This window comes from Onthophagus taurus, chromosome 7, assembly GCF_036711975.1.
Source record: "Onthophagus taurus isolate NC chromosome 7, IU_Otau_3.0, whole genome shotgun sequence".
Taxonomy (NCBI): Eukaryota; Metazoa; Arthropoda; class Insecta; order Coleoptera; family Scarabaeidae; genus Onthophagus; species Onthophagus taurus.
Window position 1 is genome coordinate 3867017 of NC_091972.1, and position 22169 is coordinate 3889185.

General features: G+C 33.9%; 2 protein-coding genes across 3 annotated transcripts in view; both read left to right on the forward strand.

Annotated features, from left to right (window-relative positions):
* LOC111420849 (shavenoid) overlaps nt 1–22169 on the forward strand; it is a 372982-nt gene that overhangs the window by 289589 nt on the left and 61224 nt on the right. The gene's annotated exons all lie outside the window — the stretch shown is intronic.
* LOC111416000 (G protein alpha o subunit) overlaps nt 1–22169 on the forward strand; it is an 81407-nt gene that overhangs the window by 21471 nt on the left and 37767 nt on the right. The window contains exons 2-3 of one of the 2 annotated variants that reach the window (XM_023047917.2): nt 100–291; nt 20542–20584. In XM_023047917.2, coding sequence (XP_022903685.1) covers nt 174–291; nt 20542–20584 — 161 coding nt within the window. In that variant the 5' untranslated portion in view covers nt 100–173. The remainder of the gene's footprint in view (nt 1–99; nt 292–20541; nt 20585–22169) is intronic. The other variant, XM_023047916.2, reaches the window with a different exon arrangement.

Sequence of the window (22169 nt, forward strand, 5' to 3'; positions counted from 1 at the left end):
CTACGCTTTCATTTCGATTTGGAACTAAAATTTTTATTAAATAAAACATCCTATACAAAAAATAATTGATAAAATAAAAATTTTTATTCTTTTTATTAGTTTTAAGAAATATTTCTTTAAACGCATTCAAACTGTCTTCCGCAACAACGGCTACGTGCGGTGATCTCTTCAACATGGGTTGCACGGTTTCTGCGGAGGAACGTGCAGCGATCGCTCGGACGAAAAAGATTAATCAAGAAATCAAAGTAGAGAAGGAAAAGAAAACCAAAGAAATTAAATTATTACTTTTAGGTAATGTAATAAATTTTTTGGTTCAAAGTCGGGGATTGTCGTAGTATTGAACATGCCAAAATAGAAAATCATTATGAAATCATAAGTCATTTCAACGGTTCATTAAGTTACGTGATTTTTGACACGTAATGCGTCCACTAATTGGCAATGAAATACGATTTGAAAATCAGTTTGAAAACCTAACGTAACGATGTCGTGTTTTTGGCATATGTTCAAATACTACAACGAATTTCTGTCCACTACAAAACGTTTTCTTTAACTGAATCATTGTTGAATCTCGAGGTTGATTGTACTTTTTGGAATTTTCTTTGATTCAATTATTTTAAATTTTTGTGTTGCAAATTTGCAAGAAAATATTTTCACACTATACAATCACGTCAGAATAACAGCCTAATTAGGTTTAATAAATGTTAAATAATTAAAACTAGAACTAAAACTAGAATTAGAAACATTCGGATTTAGCCACACGTGTCTCAAGATGGCTAAACCCGAATGATTCTAGTTCTAGGTCTTGTGTTAGTTCTGGTGATAATGCTAGTGTAAAACTAGAACTAACACTAGACCTAGAACCATAAAGTATCTGGTTTGAAGACGCACGGCTAAACCTGAATGTTTCTAGTTCTATGTCCAGTGTTAGATATTTTATGCTAACTAGCGCTACTTACCACCTACTAGCCATCTTAGGCCCACTTTTACTCCCTCCTGATAAATTTATCCGATAGATAAATTCAGTTCTTAGCCAATGAGAGCGCTTAAAACCGTGGTAACCATGGCAACTATCCTCTAGATAGTTTATCAGGAGGATGGTAAAAGTGGGCCTTAAAAGAGGTATGGTCAAACGGAATGTTTCTAGTTCTAGGTCTAGTGTTCGTTCTAGTTTTATATCATTAGAAATAACACCAGACCTAGAATCAGCAACATTCGCGTTTAGCCATCTTAGGAAACGAAAGGCTAAACTCGAATGCTTCTAGTTCTAGGGCAAGTGTTAGTTCTAGTTTTATATTATTAGAACTAACACCAGACTACCAGACAATAATATTTATTGATCACAATGTACTACACTTCAGAATAAGCAACTAAAAATGGTTTACAATAAACAACTGATTAATCTTATGGTGAGGTTCAATATATATTATTCTTCCACCTCACCATAAAGTATATAAAAAAACCAGTATAGCGTTGTAAATATATAGTTTTAACTACTACAAGTCGTTATCGATACCATGTCAGTACTCGAAAGGGTTCTCCAGAAATTAAGAACAAATTTAGATAGAACAAAAAGATTCCAAAAATATTCAAATGCAAAAGCAAAGATCTGTGACTATTAAGAGATTTACAGGTATTGCGAACACTGCTCCCCAAACAGAAAATCAGCATAGCGCTTCCTGACGGTGGCGGCAGACCCACACTCTGTCAATGCGCAACCAGAAGGGAGCTCATTAATTACTTTGCATATCTGGTATAAGAAGCATTTTTTAAAACTCATAGTGTGGAATATAGGTGGAGATAATCTTCCCTTAAACCTCACATTAACCGAGTGCAAGTCACCCCGAAAAGACAACTTTTTTACAAGATACGCCGGTTTATGTAGAGTTGGCAAATTTATGGTAAAAACCTACAGCATGCAACATTCTTCTCCCCTGCATGTTCAACCATTTTAAAACCGGCAGCTTACAGCTGACATGATCTCTGCGTTTCAACCCAAAAGTTAGTCTGGTACAGGTGTTTTGCAAATTTTGAATTTTCCTCTTCAATGCATAAGACAGAAAGGGTGCATGCAATGCATCGCCATAATTAAACATTGATAGTACTAAACTTTCACATAGGCGCACTTTTGCACTATGATTAACAAGGCTCTTTGTAAGCTCTTTGGACGCATTTATTGACGTGTTCATTAAAAGTAAGGCCCTCATCGATTAAAATGCTTAAGTTTTTTTACTATTTTTTGAATAGGTTATTTACACAAATTTGTAAGTCAATTACGTTTGATTTTTTCTGATTAATTTTAAGTCCATGTCGGCTTGAGGTATCACACAAATATTCTAGATCACTATTAATTCGTGCACAAGCCTGTTTTATATCATGAGCCGCAAAAGAATAGTATATTTGCGTGTCGTAAAAATGGTCTTGCAATGCATAACTCCTTGGTGAAAATTTGATGTATATAAAGCATAAAGCAAAGGCGAGAGTATAGAACCCTAAGGAACGCCCGAACTAGTGTATTGATATTCAGATTGTTCATCACCCATAAATACGGCTTGTTGACTATGTGTCAGAAAATCATATAATAAGCGGGTAGACTTATCATCAAAACTGGAATGCCTCAAAATTGATGCCATTGTCTCATGATTGATCGTATCGAACGCCTTTGAATAGTCTAGTAAGCAAAGAACTGTTAAATCGGTTTCGCGAATTATATCATCAATGATATATATCAATGCTGTCGTGCTACTGTAACCTCGTCTGAAACCCGATTGGTTCTGTGGTAGTATGTCATTCTCCCCCACAAAGGAGACCATTTGTTCATAAAGAATTTTTTCTGCAACCTTTGCTAATACTGGCAGAATACTAATGGGTCTCAAGTCGCTAAGTGCCGTAGGTTTAGAAATTTTGGAAAGCGGTTTTATTACAGCTTTCTTCCATGTCATTGGAAAAACACACGTTTCACAGCACAATTCACATTCGGATTTCGGATTCACAAACATTCGGATTTAGCCGTCTTAGGCCCACTTTTACCACCTCCTGATAAATTTATCCGATAGTTAAATCCAGTTCTTAGCCAATGAGAGCGCTTAAAACCGCCGTAACCATGGCAACTATCCTCTAGATAGTTTATCAGGAGGATGGTAAAAGTGGGTCTTAAAAGACTAACGGCTAAACCCGAATGTTTCTATGTCTTGGTCTAGTTTTAGTTCAATAAGAATTAACAACAATCTAGCACTGAATAACAATTAAAACTAGAACTAACACTAGACCTAGAACTAGAAAGTTTCTAATGTTACTAGTTTTATATCATTAGAAATAACACCAGAACTAGAGCCACCAACATTTGGGTTTAGCCGTCTTGAGAGACGAAGGGCTAAACCAGAATGTTTCTAGGTCTAAATCTAGTGTTAGTTCTAATGATACATAACTAGAACTGACACTAGACCTAGAACTAACATTAAACCTAGAAGATGGTAGTAACGAGCCTTAGGCTCTTAGGCCTTCTTAGGCTCTTAGGCCTTAGGTCCATTACTACCATCTTTTAGTTAAATTTATCTTATAGATAAACCCATCTACTACCCAATCAGAGCGCGCAAAATAGCCGTAACCGTGGTAATAATCCCTTAGATTGCTTAACCAGAAGATGGTAGTAATGAGCCTTAGGCTCGTTTATTAAATTTATCTAATAGATAAACCCATCTACTAGCCAATGAGAGCGCGTAAAATAGCCGTAACCATGGTAATAATCCCTTAGATAGCTTAACCAGAAGATGGTAGTAACGAGCCTTAGGGCCGGTTTATCAATGTCGAGTTAAATCTGTTAGATACGCAACTCATGGATAAACTTGCCTAACAGATAACCTCAGTGAACCGTTTATCCAGCAACTTTCTACCCGCCAGGCAGCAACCTACGAGATAGAACATAGATGGTACCCCTGAGCGTTAACATTAGAAACAGAAATGAAACGTAATTGGTGAAATTTTAATAATTGGCTTTAGTTTGTGAAGTTGATATAAACAGCTGATGTTTTGGAGGCTATCATTCCCGTGTGCTTTCGGCATTGTGCTTTGTTTTCCAAAACCTCTTTTATAATGGAATTCCTGCATGAATATTTTTTAGACTCTTAAAAACTCTTAAATTATAAACGACGACCATATTATAAAAGAAGACAAAAGTCAAAACCAATTTGAGAAGTTGGACGACCACGTTTTTTTGTTACATTTCGGTTAAAAAATTACACAGTTTTGTTAATCTTGGTTAAAATTGAGACGAGATTATACTGTATTAGATTATAGATTATATTATTATTTTTTTTTAATTACTAGATTATTATTTATTTTCTATAACATTTTTATATTCGTTTGCCAAATCCATCAGCAAGTTCTTTTCTGCTGTACTAAAATTTGATGATCGTTTCTTTCTCTTGCTTATCCATCACCACAATTATAAGCTTAATTTATTTTTGACGTTATATTTTGATTTTATTGTCATTTCATTTCACCAAGCAACCAAACTTGTGCTCACATTTTTTTGACAATATCTAATAGGTAAACCCTTAAGGGGCCTATCCACGGTCATGCATGCTCGTCATGCATGCTGTTCATGCCGTTTCTTACTTTCTCCATACACTATCATGCAAGCTTGCTATTCATTCATTTAATCCGTATCCTCGACGGTGGTAAGTACTGATTATCGGTACATCTATAATGAGTGATATAGCTTGCGTTTTAATAATAATCGACGAGTTAACTCGTAAAACAGAATGTCAACAATATGCTTCTTGGCATACAGTTGCTGCTCAACGGAAAGTTTTCTGTATTGCGATGCCCAAACTTTGCCGAGCATTTCTGCCTTATCACTTACTGTGTCTAAATGTTTAACTGCCTTTTTTAGAAATTCATTTCTTTCATTAGACAACTTTTGTTTTTTTGGACGTGATGGAGTTACTTGTGTTGATTCGGGTTCTAATGAATCTTCTGGTGCCTAAAAACACCATTTTAAAATTACGTTCATATACTAAAAGATACAATTTTAAAAGTAAATTTAAATATACTTTGCAATTTCTAGATGCCAAGAAATAAAGAGGCCTGGAAAGAAATTGCATCAAATTTTAATAGCCGATGGAATTTCCCAAATTGCTTAGGTGCAATAGATGGAAAACATGTAGCGATTATAAAACCAGCAAATTGAGGTAGCCACTATTTTAACTACAAAAAGACTCACAGCATAGTGCTGATGTTGATAGCAGATGCAAAATAGAACTACCAAATTTTCCAGAAAAGGTGCCATACGTATTTATAGCAGATGACGCTTTTCCTTTGAAAGAAAATATAATGAAGCCATATAGCCAAAGGGCTTTAACATTGGAAGAGGACATTTGTAATTACAGGTTTTCCGGAGCTCGACAGATTGTTGAGAATGTTTTCGGAATTTTAGCCTCAAGATTTCGAGTTTTATTAACTACGATAAATTTATCCCCCGAAAAAAGTGCTACAATTGTTCTGGCTTGCTGCTACTTACATAATTATCATAAATAACAACACAAATGCGCGAAATTCAACCCTTTTTGCAAAAGAAGTAAGAGATAAATTTCGTATATATTTTAATACCGTTGGTGCAGTTCCATTTCAACAAACAGCATAATAATAATTATAATTAGCACTTGTATTTGGGATTTATAAAATAATGTTTTTAATCGTTAAAGGTTTGTGTTTATTTACTTACATCTTCTCCTTCTTCAATATCTAATGTTGATATGCCAACATCCGGTGTTTCTTGATCCCTAAGATAGTGTAGGTGATCAAAATACCATAAAGAGGAAGTGTAAATATCTTTCGATGCGGCCCCCGATTTTTCGCTCATCTTCACCTTTTTTAACTCACGTCGATAGTTGGTTCGGATGGTATTTATTTTTTTCTTTAAAGTGTCCATAGTTACATCTTTATCTTTTTCCTGATATTTTTTTTAATAAAACATCATATCCCTTCGACCGTTCGTTTTTATCCTTGTATTTTCCGCTTTTAACCTTCCACAGTTCCTCATGATCTCTAAATATTTCAAAAAATTCCATCCAAAAGGAGTTCTCGCTTCCACAAGCCATGTTGAAAGTGATGGAATGACGAAATACATAACAGCATTGCCATCCACGTGCACGCTTGCTTGCAAGCCAGATACCCCGCCCATAGAAATCCAAAACGGTTTGAATTGTCTCATGCCAGGTTGTCATGCCGAGGAAACCGTCTCATGCAACCCCATCCACGGTCAATCTTGCATGATAGCTTGCAATGCTCGTCATGCATGCATGACCATGGATAGGCTCCTTTAACCAGTACTTCAATCTGGTGGGTATCCAAATGTCACATTTATCTATAAGATTACCCTAAACTACAGGTGGATAAACGATTCGTCGACGTTATCTATCAGCTACAATTTTAATTGACAGATAAATCGTCTTAACTAGATATTGATAAACCGGCCCTTAGGCCCACTTTTACCATCCTCCTGATAAACTATCTAGAGGATAGTTGCCATGGTTACCACGGTTTTAAGCGCTCTCATTGGCTAAGAACTGGATTTATCTATCGGATAAATTTATCAGGAGGTGGTAAAAATGGGCCTTAAGATGGCTATCATAAAATATCACTATGTTGCATATTTTTATTGAACTAACATTAGATCTAGAACTAGAAACATTCGAAACCCGATACTATTACAGGTACTACTATGTTTGTAACGATATCGTGTTTTTGGCATATATTCAAATACTACAACGATTTTCTGTCCACTACAAAAAGTTTTCTTTAACTGAATTGTTGAATCGTGAGGTTGATTGTACTTTTTGGAATTTTCTTTGATTCAATTATTTAAAATTTTTGTAACAAGAAAATATTTTCCCACTATACAAAGTACCTATTATCACGTCAGAATAACGGTCTAATTAGGTTTAATAAATGTCATTGGGTCGTCGTTATGGTGCCGTGAGGCTAACAGACAATTACCAACTAATTGAACCCGCCGAGGTTTTCAATTTGAGTGCTTCACTTTACTCTTCCGACATTAAATAGGTGATATTAGTAAAAAAAATCAATCTTATATTTTAAATCAATATTTTTTATACGACCCATTAGGATTTGTAAAACAATTTGTAAACTATTTTTTCAATACAACGTAATTGTGTGCTAATAACACCGTGAAAGCGTTGGTTCTAATATATTTATGATTTTCGCTGTGCGTTGCTCTGGTATAATGTAAACCGCTAGAGCACAGGATACAAGGAGTGCTTACGTCAAGGATTCTATTATTAAACGCATTTATCCTGTTTCTCTGTTAAACAAACGTAGCCGTGGAGAAATCTTCGTCTCAATATAACCATTTCCCTTAAAATGTAAACTAACACAGAACAAATTATTCCGTGAAAAAAGATTGGAAAAAATCAGCTGATATTGTTGAAAACCACTTGGCGATAATTAAATGGACGTTTACATTGTTGATTTACAAATTTGGACATTTTGTCAATATCCTTATGAATAAAGCAAAATAATTTGTAATTTTTTATTTCCTTTGTGGCGGATAGAAAATGAAATTACGAGTTTATTTCATTCTCGTGGCGAGTAAAGTGATTTTCCCCTTTCAGCCTTCCAATACTGATTGGATCACTCTTCTAATTTATCTCTTCGAAGGTTTCTCTTCTTTTCACGGCATTTAATTCGAACAACCTTCTGACTGAAGAAGGAAATTGAAACAGTGAAAAAATTAACAAAGAAAAAGTGGTTTCAATAAAACAAAAACTTTTTATTTTAATCGATTCCGGAAAAACTCCAGTAAAAATAAGTACCTAGTAAGAAGTGTTCTCCATTGTATCATCACAACCTACTTGTAACTTGTAAAAAGTGTACACATCCTTGTAAAAAAAATACAATAGAGGGTCTCCTTTGAAACTTTTACTTCCGGCTTTATTCAGCTTTCTTTACCATGCAAATATTGTAGAAACTTTATCTAAATAAACTTTAGATAAAGTTCACAAAAGCGAAACAAAAATGGATGCGATTTTTATTTTTAATTTTTAATTGTCAATTTCCTTTCTGTTGATCTTTTAATTGACTAAGGTCGACGTGTATTAAATAGAAACAATTTACTTCATCGTTTTTGTGAGATCACCAATGAAACAAGGATGAATGAAGGTGTTTTATCTCATTTTATTCTTTTTAAGTGGCCGGTTTTAACTGATTCGACCCCGACCTCTCTGACCCAAAATACCGAGCAATGTATCAATGGACGGAAATTGATGTACAACAAGTAGAAATTCATTTATCCCATTTTATTGCTATTATTGGATGTCACAATTCCCCTAACTCAACGTCAACCAAACGGATAAATTCGATAGCAATTAAATTATTTATTTACGTTGTGTAATAATAAATGTAATTCGTTTTCAAAATCAATACACGTCAATCTATTGTGTTTTCCTTGATTATTGTTTTCTATTACCTGTTTTGAAAAACAATGGTATTACCATATCTCGATTGATTCGAATGATTCAGAAATGGTTATCTAACGGGATTATATGATTTTAGGATGATGTTTACGATTAATAATGTTTTGACAATATGAAATAATATCAATACTCTCCTCATCTTTGTTATGTCAAATTTAGATTATATTCTTGCATAATTTAATTTGGGAGGAAAACTCGTTTCTTTCTGAAACTCAAAATTACTTTAACCCTTTGTGTCCCAAGAAGTCAAACATTTTGAAACTTTGTGACAGAATCAAACAGAATTAAAACGCTATCAAAATACACTCGGTAAAGGCCTTTGGAATAAAATTTTAGCAAAATATGCAATCCCCCTATTTTCGCATAGTCTAAGTGTAAAAAAAGATGCTAATTAAAAAATTTCCGGAAACCGTGTTTATTGAAATTAAGAAATAAAACTTATTTTAAATTCAAGCTTGAAGCTTTCTGTTTAAATCGATGTGTAACAATCGATGGGTTGAATTAAAAAAATATTGAGAAAAAGAGTATTGAGTTAAAACTAACATTTTCGTATAATCTAAAAGTGTGCTAATTTAAAAATTCCTGGAAGCCGTATTTATTGAAGTTAAGGAATGAAACTTATTTTAAATTAAAGCTCAAAGCTTTCTCTTTAAAATGATGTATAATAATTGTTGGGTTGGATTGGAAAAATATAGAGAAAAAAAATTTTGAAACAAAACTTACATTTTCGAATAACCTAAAAATGTTAAAAAGATGCTAATTTAAAAATTCCTGTAAGCCGTATTTATTGAAATTAAGGAATGAAATTTACTTTAAATTAAAGCTCAAAGCTTTCTCTTTAAAATGATGTATAATAATTGTTGGGTTGGATTGGAAAAATATAGAGAAAAAAAAAGTTGAAATAAAACTTACATTTTCGTATAATCTAAGAGTGTCAAAAAAGATGCTATTTTAAAAATTCCTGGAAGCCGTATTTATTGAAGTTAAGGAATGAAACTTATTTTAAATTAAAGCTCAAAGCTTTCTCTTTAAAATGATGTATAATAATTGTTGGGTTGGATTGGAAAAATATAGAGAAAAAAAATTTTGAAACAAAACTTACATTTTCGAATAACCTAAAAATGTTAAAAAGATGCTAATTTAAAAATTCCTGTAAGCCGTATTTATTGAAATTAAGGAATGAAACTTATTTTAAATTAAAGCTCAAAGCTTTCTCTTTAAAATGATGTATAATAATTGTTGGGTTGGATTGGAAAAATATAGAGAAAAAAAAAGTTTAAATAAAACTTACATTTTCGTATAACCTAAGAGTGTCAAAAAAGATGCTATTTTAAAAATTCCTGGAAGCCGTATTTATTGAAGTTAAGGAATTAAACTTATTTTAAATTAAAGCTCAAAGCTTTCTCTTTAAAATGATGTATAATAATTGTTGGGTTGGATTGGAAAAATATAGAGAAAAAAAATTTTGAAACAAAACTTACATTTTCGAATAACCTAAAAATGTTAAAAAGATGCTAATTTAAAAATTCCTGTAAGCCGTATTTATTGAAATTAAGGAATGAAACTTATTTTAAATTAAAGCTCAAAGCTTTCTCTTTAAAATGATGTATAATAATTGTTGGGTTGGATTGGAAAAATATAGAGAAAAAAAAAGTTTAAATAAAACTTACATTTTCGTATAACCTAAGAGTGTCAAAAAAGATGCTATTTTAAAAATTCCTGGAAGCCGTATTTATTGAAGTTAAGGAATGAAACTTATTTTAAATTAAAGCTCAAAGCTTTCTCTTTAAAATGATGTATAATAATTGTTGGGTTGGATTGGAAAAATATAGAGAAAAAAAATTTTGAAACAAAACTTACATTTTCGAATAACCTAAAAATGTTAAAAAGATGCTAATTTAAAAATTCCTGTAAGCCGTATTTATTGAAATTAAGGAATGAAATTTACTTTAAATTAAAGCTCAAAGCTTTCTCTTTAAAATGATGTATAATAATTGTTGGGTTGGATTGGAAAAATATAGAGAAAAAAAAAGTTGAAATAAAACTTACATTTTCGTATAATCTAAGAGTGTCAAAAAAGATGCTATTTTAAAAATTCCTGGAAGCCGTATTTATTGAAGGTAAGGAATGAAACTTATTTTAAATTAAAGCTCAAAGCTTTCTCTTTAAAATGATGTATAATAATTGTTGGGTTGGATTGGAAAAATATAGAGAAAAAAAATTTTGAAACAAAACTTACATTTTCGAATAACCTAAAAATGTTAAAAAGATGCTAATTTAAAAATTCCTGTAAGCCGTATTTATTGAAATTAAGGAATGAAACTTATTTTAAATTAAAGCTCAAAGCTTTCTCTTTAAAATGATGTATAATAATTGTTGGGTTGGATTGGAAAAATATAGAGAAAAAAAAAGTTTAAATAAAACTTACATTTTCGTATAACCTAAGAGTGTCAAAAAAGATGCTATTTTAAAAATTCCTGGAAGCCGTATTTATTGAAGTTAAGGAATGAAACTTATTTTAAATTAAAGCTCAAAGCTTTCTCTTTAAAATGATGTATAATAATTGTTGGGTTGGATTGGAAAAATATAGAGAAAAAAAATTTTGAAACAAAACTTACATTTTCGAATAACCTAAAAATGTTAAAAAGATGCTAATTTAAAAATTCCTGTAAGCCGTATTTATTGAAATTAAGGAATGAAACTTATTTTAAATTAAAGCTCAAAGCTTTCTCTTTAAAATGATGTATAATAATTGTTGGGTTGGATTGGAAAAATATAGAGAAAAAAAAAGTTTAAATAAAACTTACATTTTCGTATAACCTAAGAGTGTCAAAAAAGATGCTATTTTAAAAATTCCTGGAAGCCGTATTTATTGAAGTTAAGGAATGAAACTTATTTTAAATTAAAGCTCAAAGCTTTCTCTTTAAAATGATGTATAATAATTGTTGGGTTGGATTGGAAAAATATAGAGAAAAAAAAAGTTGAAATAAAACTTACATTTTCGTATAATCTAAGAGTGTCAAAAAAGATGCTATTTTAAAAATTCCTGGAAGCCGTATTTATTGAAGGTAAGGAATGAAACTTATTTTAAATTAAAGCTCAAAGCTTTCTCTTTAAAATGATGTATAATAATTGTTGGGTTGGATTGGAAAAATATAGAGAAAAAAAATTTTGAAACAAAACTTACATTTTCGAATAACCTAAAAATGTTAAAAAGATGCTAATTTAAAAATTCCTGTAAGCCGTATTTATTGAAATTAAGGAATGAAACTTATTTTAAATTAAAGCTCAAAGCTTTCTCTTTAAAATGATGTATAATAATTGTTGGGTTGGATTGGAAAAATATAGAGAAAAAAAAAGTTTAAATAAAACTTACATTTTCGTATAACCTAAGAGTGTCAAAAAAGATGCTATTTTAAAAATTCCTGGAAGCCGTATTTATTGAAGTTAAGGAATGAAACTTATTTTAAATTAAAGCTCAAAGCTTTCTCTTTAAAATGATGTATAATAATTGTTGGGTTGGATTGGAAAAATATAGAGAAAAAAAATTTTGAAACAAAACTTACATTTTCGAATAACCTAAAAATGTTAAAAAGATGCTAATTTAAAAATTCCTGTAAGCCGTATTTATTGAAATTAAGGAATGAAACTTATTTTAAATTAAAGCTCAAAGCTTTCTCTTTAAAATGATGTATAATAATTGTTGGGTTGGATTGGAAAAATATAGAGAAAAAAAAAGTTTAAATAAAACTTACATTTTCGTATAACCTAAGAGTGTCAAAAAAGATGCTATTTTAAAAATTCCTGGAAGCCGTATTTATTGAAGTTAAGGAATGAAACTTATTTTAAATTAAAGCTCAAAGCTTTCTCTTTAAAATGATGTATAATAATTGTTGGGTTGGATTGGAAAAATATAGAGAAAAAAAATTTTGATACAAAACTTACATTTTCGAATAACCTAAAAATGTTAAAAAGATGCTAATTTAAAAATTCCTGTAAGCCGTATTTATTGAAATTAACGAATGAAACTTATTTTAAATTAAAGCTCAAAGCTTTCTCTTTAAAATGATGTATAATAATTGTTGGGTTGGATTGGAAAAATATAGAGAAAAAAAATGTTGAAACAACACTTACATTTAAAAGAGTCAAAAAAGATGCTAATTTAAAAATTCTTAGAAACAATGTTTATTGAAATTAAGGAATGAGACTTATTTTAAATTTAAGCTCAATGTTTTCTTTTTAAAATGATCTGTAATAATCACACTTAATAACCATTTATCAAAGAAATACCTTCTTGAACAACAAAATTCAACAGCACCACTTTTCACTAAACTTCTAACCTCACATCTGGATGAATAAGTTTAAAGTGTACCTAAAAATCCTACAGTGCGGATTGCGACGTTTTTTATACAGATTATTTCTTGTATACACTTGTATAGTAGAAAGTACAGACAGCTCTAAATGCGCCGAATAGATAACTACAGTTTAAAATGAGTGTTTAAAATTACCGGTACTTTAAAGTACCGTCGGGACACAAAGGGTTAAACAGGTAATTTATGCGTTAAAAACTTTATTTGAGGAATTTTTGGGTTCAATTACACAATATTTTGTAAAATTTAACAATTTTAAGTGGAAAAGGAATTGACAGAATTAAAATGTCAAAAAAATATGGTTAATGCTAAAAGAGGTAATGTTACCAACCTAAAATCTTTCTTTAAATTAAGTTGGTAATATCCAACAAATCTTAATAACGAATTTTATTAACAGATTAGATTACATTACTTTACATAAATTATATTATCTTAAAGATCTATTGTACACCGATTGATAACATCATCAAATTTGAAAAGACATTCAGATCCTTTGGGAAGATAAACAGAGTAGTAGCATAAAACATGCTCAATCGTCTCCTCACATCGTCGGCTAGGCTCAACATGTTGAGGTGTCTCATGAGAATACAGGTATCTGTCTCTTTACGTTCTTTGTCGATCATAATATTTCATTCCTGTATTTTCTCCTTCGCCTGAATCACTTCTCTCACATATTCCTCCACAATCTCTCATTTTTTCGTTTTATAACATAATTTGGATGGTATTTTTTTTGAGTTCATTTCTTTCGCCATGCTCATCCATCTTGGGCAGTGATAAAAGGTATGCGTCCTTCTCTCCACAATACACGCACTGGTCACTATCTGCTCTTTTTGGAATTGCAGGTATGCTTTAAAACATCCATATCCACTCAAAAACTTTGTCATGGCATAAGTGACTTCTCCCCACTTTCTTTCTAGACACGATTTTATTTCTGGTATCAAACATTTACTCTCTTCCATCTTTCTCGCCACGCTGTCTTCATCTGTTCGTCCATTTCTTCCCTGAGCCATCCTTTTCTTGACCATTAAATCCACGGTCGGTGAATCCCCCAGTACCTAGTGCTCCTGTCGAGAAGAATTTCTTTAATCATCAGTACTCAGTAAAGACACCCATTAAAACTTTAATGCTGCTACGAGCAAGTCCTAAAATATTCCCAGGTTTGACAGTGGCGATGTTAATAAAGAACTCAGTGTTGTTAAATACCTGGGTATTTATTTTCAAGGGAAAGTTCCCTGGATATATACCCGGGGGTATTTACCCAAGATGGGTATTTAGAGGTATTTATAAAATTTGATTTAAATTGAGTTGATGGCAGTTTTGCAAGTACTTCAAGAATGCAGAGTCCATTATCGATACACCAAGCTTATTTATAACATTTACAAGAATGCTACATTCCCGGTAAAATTGCATGAAAGTACTGACCGAATACCCATTGGGCCCAAATAAGACAAGGCGATATAATGTTGAACCCAAATTGTTCATCACAGTCCTGGAGAGTGCATTTAAACAACTGGATTGGACCCAAAAAGGTATAAACATTGATGGCAATACCTAAGTAATTTGCGCTACGCGGACGATATAGTCCTTATTTCTGATAGTCTTCGAGAGATGAAACCGATGCTGAACAAAATTAGAACAATTTAGAACAAAATTTAGGACAAATCTTGTTCCAAGCTCTAATATCAATACTTCTATCTTGAATACTTTCGATGGTATGTCATTAATCCCTGATGCCTTCCCATGTTTTGACGTAGTGATTGCGTTTTGAACCTCACTGATTGATATAGGTTCCATGACACTATCCTTTCTTTGGTGTGATGGACTGCTCTCTATTTCCAAATCAGTTTCTATGCTTCATAGGTTTTGGAAATAATTTTTCCAAATGTCATTCACTTCATTCTCACATATTATTTTTCCTGTTCCATCTCAGCATAGAGCTGTGTGCGCTTTGTGCCTCTGTCTAACAAATTTATACACATTCCTGGTATTATTATCTTTAAAGTGTACATATATTTCGGGAAAGTTTCTTTAGAAGATTTCTTTAATGCTTGAAAAACAACTTTGAATGTCCTGAATTGAGTATAAGATTACAAGATCCATGAGATTGTTGATTTCCAATTGAAAATTAAGTAGTTCGTTTAAGATCTTATTATTCTTCTTCTTTTATTCAGGTTGTAACCTGTTTTTTACGCATCATTCATGGTGTTTCATTAGTGCTGGAAATCCAACTTCCTGGTCTCACGGGATCTCTTTCTAGCTAATCTTTGATCTCTTGCTGTCTTAATCAGCCAGGTTTAGAAGTATTCATTAAATTTTTTATTTTTCCCCTAGCAAATCTCATGACATCTCCGATTCCACAAAATTCTCTTACAATTTTATTCCTAACTCTATCTCTTCTTGTCTTTTTCACTATTGCTCTTAAAGTACTCATCTCAGTTGAGCAGTTCGCATCGCAGCGATATATCTTGGCCATGAGGTTCGTGTATCGAGAGATAATAATCAAACAAGCGAACTAAACAGAAGGATGATACTCGCATGGGCAGCCTACAGGAAACTTTGAGACATCTTCATGAGCGATATTCCTGTATATATTGAAAACAAAAGCTTTCAATCAATGCGTGCTTTTTCTTTTAGTTATGACGTACGGTTTCGAAACTTTAACATTAACGGTGGAAAAGCTCAAAGTAACGCAAAGAAAGATGAAGAGGTCGATGCTGGGTGTAACCCTGAGGGACCACATACGAAATAAAGACCTATGAAGAAGAACTGGCGTAAATGATGCGGTCAACATTGTGGCAAAGCTCAAGTGGAAATGGGCTGTCTCATTCTAGCAGAACTCGTTCACAGTAGGCGAAGTCTCTCTTCAGCCCACAGTCCAATCCTATGTTTGGCCATCGCAAATGATATCCCAACTGCTGGCTTTAGGCCTACAAACGCTTTAGCGCTAGCTCATCTATCGCCTCATTGCCAGCAACCCCAGAGTGACTGTGGGTTTAATAGTATATTAAAAAACTAGTTTCGTAATATACGCTTGAAATGCACGAATTCAAGATTAAAAACGAGTAGCGAAACCACGAGTTTTTTAAGTCTTATGAAACGTGTTTTTTTATGCTATTTTTTGTAATTCGCGTTTCTATTCTTTTTTTTTTAACAAAAATAAAATAAATTTTGACAATGTAGGGAAATAGGTATGTAGCAAGTGGTAACACCGTAAAAATTAAAAATAGAAATTTGAATTGACAATTTCTAATTGACTTGTGGTTGAAAGTTCAGTGCGGTCAACTAATTTTTCTTTTGTGCTGTGTTTATCTTCCTCCTTCTGCTGATGAAGCGCTGAATCTGTTTTTGTCCAGTGTGTCTGCTGTGCGCGATGCCTACCCGGAAATTATGATTGTTATTATAGGTGATTTCAACATGCCAACTATCTCTTGGTCTATGTCTGAAGATGATGTATTAATTCCCACAGGGAATTTCGACCGTCGCGCGATTGATTTTCTTAACATTTATTCATATTGTAATTTTAGTCAATTTAATAATGTATCGAATATTAATAATAGAATTCTTGATCTTGTTCTATGCGCTAACGGTCGAGTCGAAAGCATACACCTCTGCAACGATCCGCTTGCGGATCCTGACTGCCACCATCCACCGTTTGAATTCTTATTATCGGGCATGTTCATTTGTCTGAGTGATGGTCCGAATGTTCGCTTTCTTTTTAAGAACCTCGAATTCCGGAGCTATCAAGTGTTTCTTAAATAGTATCGATTGGCAAACTGTTTTTGCTGGGATGGGCGTGGAGAGCATGGTTGAAGTTTTCTATGACCGCGTTAATTATGTAATTAACAGAGACGTTTCTAAGCGCTTTCTGCCTAAGCAACGTTTTCCTTACTGGTACAAACGTTCAACTATTCGTGTCATTAAAGAAAAGCTACTTTACTATAAAAAATGGAAATCTACTCGCCATAATAGTGATCTCTATCTTGCGCTCCAGGTCTAAGAGGCTTATTGCGGCTGATTATAGAGATTACTTAAACTCGATTCAGGCGGGGATTATGGAAAATCCCAAAGGAATCTGGTCCTTTGTTAAGTCCAGGAAAGGGGATGTGTCTGGCTTGCCGGCCGCTATGTTTTCTGTTGATGGGTCAATGGTGACCTCAGGTCCTGATATCTCTTGTGCATTTGCAGAGTATTTCGCCTCGGTTTTCGTAGATGGTAGTATTGACCGCTCAATGGTCTTCGGTGGCCAGGGTGTTTCACCTTGGTTCTCTGCTGACGCAGTCCTCAATGTTTTGACCCATTTTGACAAGTCCTCTGGCTCTGGTCCGGATGGTATTCCATCTTCCTTTTTGAGGGAGTTTGCTGCCGAAGGTACTTTTCCGCGCGCGTGGAAGACAGCTTTTGTCGTTCCAATATTTAAATCAGGGAATAGACAGTTGGTATCTAATTACCGTCCAATTTCTATTATCTCGTCTATTCCCAAGGTTTTTGAAAAAATTGTTTGCGATTACTTTAACCACTCTATTGCCCACTCTCTCATTACTGAACAACATGGATTCTTGTCTGGCCGATCGGTTGAGTCTAACTTAATGTCTTATGTTAGAGTGAAGGATCGTGGCATTATACTTGATGCCAAATTGAGATATCACCTTCACATCGAAGTCATGGTGGCGAAAGCCCTGCGTAACCTAGGGTTTGTTATCAGAATAAGTAGACAGTTTACCAATTTTACAAGCATTAAATCCCTTTATATGGCATTTGTTAATAGCGTATTATCCTATGCTTCCATAGTGTGGAATCCTATGTACGCGGTCTATCGTGATCGCATTGAAGCGGTTCAACGACGCTTTGTACGCTATCTGGCTTACAAATATCATCTTCCCTATTGCGATTACGATAGACGCTGTGTGGTTTTTAACTTATTATCCCTGCGGCAGCGTCGGCTAGTCTCAGACTTAATTTTTCTTTTCAAACTGGTCAATGGCTTGCTGGACGCACCTGATCTTCTGTCTGTTTTGAACTTTAATGTACCACAGCGTTTCACGCGGCGGAATACTACATTCCTTTTAGGCACATCGAACACGAACGCTCATCTAAACTCGCCTATCATTCGGCTTTTGAATACTTACAATCAGGACTTCAACCATGTTACTCTATTTGGACTCTCGTTGCGTTCATTTAGAGAATTACTATTACGTAACGTTTAGTTGTTAACTTCTGTATTGTAGTACAATTATATAATATTTTTCGCTTTTTTTTTGTAATTTTTTTTTAATTAGCAACTATCAATGCTGTTATTATTATTTTCATAGTTAATGTTATAATTATTGTTATTTTTTTTTTCTCGTTTTTTTGCTTGGTTTGTAGTTAAGTGCTTTGTTTGTATGAGGAATGCTTCACTGGGGATATCCTCCCTGTTTGTGTCCCAATAATAAATAAATAAATAAATTGTGGACATTCCATTCGATGCTAAGAACGTGTTTAGACAAAAAATACTAAAATCTCATTACAGCATCGGATGCTGTAAGGAGTCTCATTACAGCACTCCTTTGAGTACTGTAATAGCTTTCATTACCGTCGCGTATTACAAAAAGTCCTTTTATACTCATTAGTCAGAGCCGACACCGTTTTTACGGTCTGCAGCGCATGGTGAGCAGCATGAGACTGTTTGAGAAAAATCGTACTGTCATGTTTTTCAACCCTCTCTCAAGCTCTGCAGGCAGCAGATTAGATTAACAGATTAACGCATCTCAATATAATCTGAACCCACAGTTTCTGTAAGAATCTGGGTTTAAAAATCACCTCCTAACTTTGACAATGTTATTCAAATACATCTGTATGTATGAATTTATTATTATTATTATTGCTGCCGGGCTGAGGAGGGCGGCCCCTCTCGTTACCGCGACCTATAAGATCTATTGTAACTTTAGCCCTCCAAAGGTTTAGGGCAAATGTAGGTCCTTAATCAACCTTAGTATTGTCCTGAGGTCTTGAACCTTTATGTCGGTAGGTAACAGGGGAGTTTTACCGAAGACGTTGTGCCTTAGACGTCCTCTGGCGACGCAATTGCACAGTATATGTTCAGCAGTTTCTGACTCATCGTTGCATAGTCGACAAGTTTGATCCTCAGCTTGTCCAATGTGGAAGAGGTGGTATTTTAGGGGCACATGGCCGGTTAGGTAGCCTGAGAGCGTTCTTAGATCCCCTTTGCTGAGGCATAAAACCTCTTTGGTTTTGTTTTGCGACGGAGTTATCATACTCTTCGCTTGTCTGTGACCTGGAAGTTCTTTCCAGCGTAAGGCTATCTTTGAAGCCTCCCAGTTGTTGATTATTTGTTTTAGGTGGCTTTTTTTGTAGTCCACATCCAGGTTGGGGTCCAATGAAGGGCGTGTTTGCTGCCTCTTTGGCCAGCTTGTCGGCCTTCTCATTACCCTCAATGTTGCTGTGACCTGGAACCCACCATAGGGTAATATCATTGCCCCTAGCGAGTTCTCTCAGGTTGTTGGTGCACTTTCTGATCAGTGCGGAGCCACACGTGTAGGCCTGAATTGCCTTTAAGGCGGCCCGACTGTCTGTGAAAATGTTTATAGATGCACCTTTTTGTCCCTTCTGTAGGTTCAAAGCGGTGCAGAAGTTTATAGCAAGAACTTCTGCTTGGAAAATTGTTAAGTCCGAGCTGAGGGGCAATTTGATGTGGCTATTTGGTCCACTGATGCCCATGCCTACTCCAGATCTTACTGTCTTTGAAGCATCGGTGTACCAGGCTAGGGCTCCTCTTTTTAGTTGACGCCCTCCTTTCGCCCAATCATCCCTGCTACTAAATATGACCTTATACGGTTGGTTGAAATTGTATTCCGTCGGTATAAGGTCCGTTTTAATTTCAATCAGGTGATTTAGACATGGGTCTTTGAGGATCTCGAGGTGTCCTCTGAGATTAACCTGCATCAACTTGAGTGAAGAAACTGTTTTCAGTGATAAGGCACTTAAGGCTGCCTCCTTTTGTATATATATGTGGAGCGGTGTGAGACCGAGTAGGGCTTCCAAAGCAGCCGTCGGACAGGATTTCATTGCACTCGTTATGTTAAGACATGCTAACCGCTGGATTTGTGTCAGCTGTTGTTGAGCTGTCTTATGTTTTGTTTTTGGCCACCAAACCAATGAGGCGTAGGTGACCATGGGTCTGATTATTGCTACGTAGGCCCAATGAGCCATTCGTGGTTTGAGACCCCAGTTCCTTCCTAGGAGCCTGCGGCAGATCTGGTTTGTCATGATGGCCTTTTTCCTCACCTCATCTAAGTGTGAGTTCCAGTTTAGTTTACTGTCAAGTATTACCCCTAGGTATGAATTGATACCGATAGTTGTAATCTGTCAAAAAAACGGTTTAATATGGGTGATTACCGCTAGATGGGGTAAGCAACTGTTTAAAAAAAGATTTTTTTAAGATTAAAACACTAATAATTTTTATTTTATGAAAATTTTAAATACTAAATCATTATTGATTGTGGATAAAAAGTTTGACCTTAATAAATAATATGTTTACAACGAAAAAGTTATTTGTAATAGAAATCTTTTCTGAGTAGAAATAAACAAGTTTTGAAAAGTTTGAGCTGAATGCATTTCTTATAAATAAGTGATTCTGACATGAAATATAGTTGTTTACATTCTTGAATTGTTTGTTTCAGGGGCAGGAGAATCGGGAAAAAGTACGATAGTAAAGCAAATGAAGTAAGTATACCGTTCGAGTTTGCTTAAGTATTTTTTTTGAATTGTATTTTTTGCATACTTGTTTACCATTGTTATCTATAAATTTACATACCAGAACAAGCATAGGGACTGGTTAGAGAAAACGTTTGTAATTCCAACGTTCTAAGGAGGCTCTATCAAAAGCGTAAACAATTTTAAATCTCAATTTTTAATTTTTTTTTCAAGAAAATTAACAAAATCAAAGTAAATATTAAAAAAAGACTTCTTTTTGAAGAAAATACGGGTTGTTGTAATTATTGTAAACAAGAAAATGAATTTCGCCCAGGATTTTACTCCGGACTTATTTATAAATAAGTCTATATTTTCTCGAAAACGAAATATACAAACTCGCCCACGCTATATATAAACATTAAAACGATAAATTTTCAATCAGTTTTAGGTTTCTCATCAGTTTTTATATCATCACAAACTTTCAATGTAACACATTATCATTTATAGTTTAATTGCAATAAATCGATTTGAAAAACAAGTCCAAAAAGTAAAAAATCCTTTAGCACATAGTAATCTCGATCGTGACGATAAATCGAACGTAAACTAATTTTCTTCGAAACGGAAATATGAAAAAGGTGTTGACAGAAAAGCCAATTTAAATTTAGAGAAAATTTATAGCCGTTGCAACGAAGAATGAAATGGTAATAAAAACGAAAAAGAAATGATTAAAGCGTAGGTAGACTATTTTATAATATTTTTGGGCTTGTTGATTTTTAATCAGCTTAGATAACCGACGAAAATAGAAAAAGGTTCTTTTTAAAGAGAAAGCGAGGCTACCACTTGAAATACATTAGTATTAAGTATAACATGACGTAAAGAGATTTTTCAAGTGGATAAAAAATCGAATTAGAAGAAGAAGAAAAAGAAAATTTCTAATAATTAAATTATAAAAATAACCGCACGAGTTTGTTATTGGGTGTCGGTGATGTATTCAATCGTCGACGAGTCCAACTTTAGATCTTTTCAGTAGAGAGACCGAGTTGTGTAAAATACATCTGTCGATGGCATTTTACAGCATCATAAAAGCGATCCCAGTTGAAATACGTCAACGTATATCGTTCAACTGGGTGGTATAATATTGACTTGTAAAAAAAAAAAATAAAATCGTACAAAAGACCGAAAAAAAAAAGGTGTAAAGAAGTAGAAAAACTTTGTCTTTAATTTCTCTTTTGCGGCTTTAAGTTTGGTCGATGAGTGAGGGGTTGGTTGGTGTTGTTTCCGAGGTTGACCGAGTCCGGAATATGGCAAAAGGGTGAAGTGCAACCTGTAACCCGTTGAACGGAACGGTTTTACGCAGACCGTGCCATGGTTTATTGATCGCAACCTCCTCATATTTTCTTTCTCTCTCCCTCAAATTTCTCTGTCTTTGCCACCAACGTGGCAATAACACGCCCCCGTCGAACAAGAGGGGGTTGGTATGCGCGTAGCGATGAACTTATGTCCGTGAACTGCGTCTATCTAATAATAGGCGCAGAGTCTAACCCTCTCTCACCCTCCATAGCATATGTAGTGTAGAGTTTATTATTAAAAAATGAAGAAAATACTACCTTTATCT